The 1,813-nt window shown below is 39.8% G+C and overlaps 1 protein-coding gene across 1 annotated transcript in view; it reads right to left on the bottom strand.

Annotated features, from left to right (window-relative positions):
• LOC106529803 (nesprin-3) overlaps positions 1–1,813 on the bottom strand; it is a gene marked incomplete at both ends in the record, with an annotated part of 15,066 nt that overhangs the window by 8,896 nt on the left and 4,357 nt on the right. Inside the window, 1 exon segment of the mRNA XM_014025312.1 lies at positions 830–1,005. Within this exon segment, the coding sequence (XP_013880766.1) occupies positions 830–1,005 (176 nt within the window).

Below are 1,813 nucleotides of genomic sequence, written 5' to 3'. Positions count from 1 at the left end.
TCTTTGCACAGGTGATGTCCACAAGTGGATTTATGGTTTCCAAGAGTTTTTAGCCTGATTCATTATGGTTTTAAATAGGTTATATACTGTTTAATGAAAAAAATTATTCAGACGGGAGGGAAAATTTGTTTCAAAAATTATATTCCATCCCCAATATCTCTAAAATCACAGCAGCTGTTTTAATACTTACACTTCTGATGAAATCTCCCAGGTGTTAGCTTTATTTTGATACCAAGATTRTTTAAGTAGAGTTTGTAAATGCTGAGATACACTCAGTTACATTTCAGCATTTTGAGCAAAAACATCAAGAAAACCCCTTGGGGTTTAAGACGTTAAAACAACAGGACAGGAAAACTTTCTGCTCTGGAGTTTAGAATTTTATATAAAACAGCAGCTACTGTCACAGAGGCCACGCCCACAAAGCCCCRTCCTTTTAAATTCACTTCAAGCAGCAAACTTCAATCAAACATCACAAGATTCCTGCTTTAATAAACTCTTATTTAAACATTTAATTTCTTGTTTAACCATCACGCCTCTGCTTCACGCCTCATCTCGTCTCTCAGCAGGTCGGAGGTTATTTTCTGCTCAGAGCTACGTTCAGACTGCAGCTTATTTCAGAACACGCGTGTCACGGTTTCATCTTTTCACACTAAAATGATATTTGAAGGAAAACGTTTGACTGCTGACATTTAAAGTCAGCCTCGTGCTGACAACGTGACATTAACTTCCCTCCCTGCTCCTTATCTGCTCCACACACTCAGAAACACTCGGAACATTAAAGCTTCTGAGTGAAAAGAGGGGCGGCGGGGGTCACCTGACAGCAGCTCACCTGTGGCAGTGGATGATGAAGGTGCTAAGCTCCTCCCACTGGCTCTGCAGCTCCTTCAGCTTGGCGTTGGTGCTGTTCTTCAGCTCCTCGTCTCCGCTCTGCAGGAGGTTTTCTGCCGCGGCCAGGACCCGGCTCATCTTGATCTGGCCCTGCTCGTGCTCCGAGTGACGCATTTCCTGCAGGAGGAGGACAGGAAGTAAACCTCCACACCTGCAGAGGACGTGTCCAGAACACCTGGACTCTGATGTAAACTGTGTTTAAAGGTTTTCTTCCTTTGATCCACAGAAAATAGACTCCAGTTTATTAAACAGAAAACAGGTTTAAGCACCAATGAGGTGAAAACCTGACATTCAACTGAAGGATGAAGCATCTTTCAGGTCTTTTATTTTATTTTTTATCGTTTATAAAGACACGACCTTCAGTTACTGTTTATCAGCTGGAGAACCTGAAGCTTCTCGTCCTGCCTTATAAAATAAGAAAAATAGGACAGATTTTTTGATAAATTTGTTCTGTTAGCTGCAGGCTCAGTTTTGAGTTTTTCATTTCTGTCAATTCGCTGAAAAACAGGATCAAATTCAATAATGAGTTTTTAAAATAAATCAGCTGACATAATGAACATTATCATCAGTGTGCATTGCTTTGGATGCAATGCACACTATTGTGATTCGTTTCCCATCATGTCCACTTTGGCACATTTCTCCTCCGGAACACTTTGTCCTAGAGCTGCCATTGTCATTTATATCTATAAAACACCTGTGCCAAATGATGGCTATGCCCTTTGGTGCCTTCACAAATTATAGTTTATGAAATATTAATGTTTAATAAATTATAATGAGACTCAATGGAGCCTTGTATTGGTCCAATACTGCCCCCTGCTCTATCTACTCAGTACTGAACCATAGTTTAATAATGTTTAATCTGAATAGTTCAGTGTTTACAATACTAATATGATTGTATTTTGATATTTTGCTATAATATTGTCCT

Source organism: Austrofundulus limnaeus, unplaced genomic scaffold (assembly GCF_001266775.1).
Source record: "Austrofundulus limnaeus strain Quisiro unplaced genomic scaffold, Austrofundulus_limnaeus-1.0 Scaffold467, whole genome shotgun sequence".
Taxonomy (NCBI): domain Eukaryota; kingdom Metazoa; phylum Chordata; class Actinopteri; order Cyprinodontiformes; family Rivulidae; genus Austrofundulus; species Austrofundulus limnaeus.
This window is presented reverse-complemented; position numbering and strand designations above follow the sequence as displayed.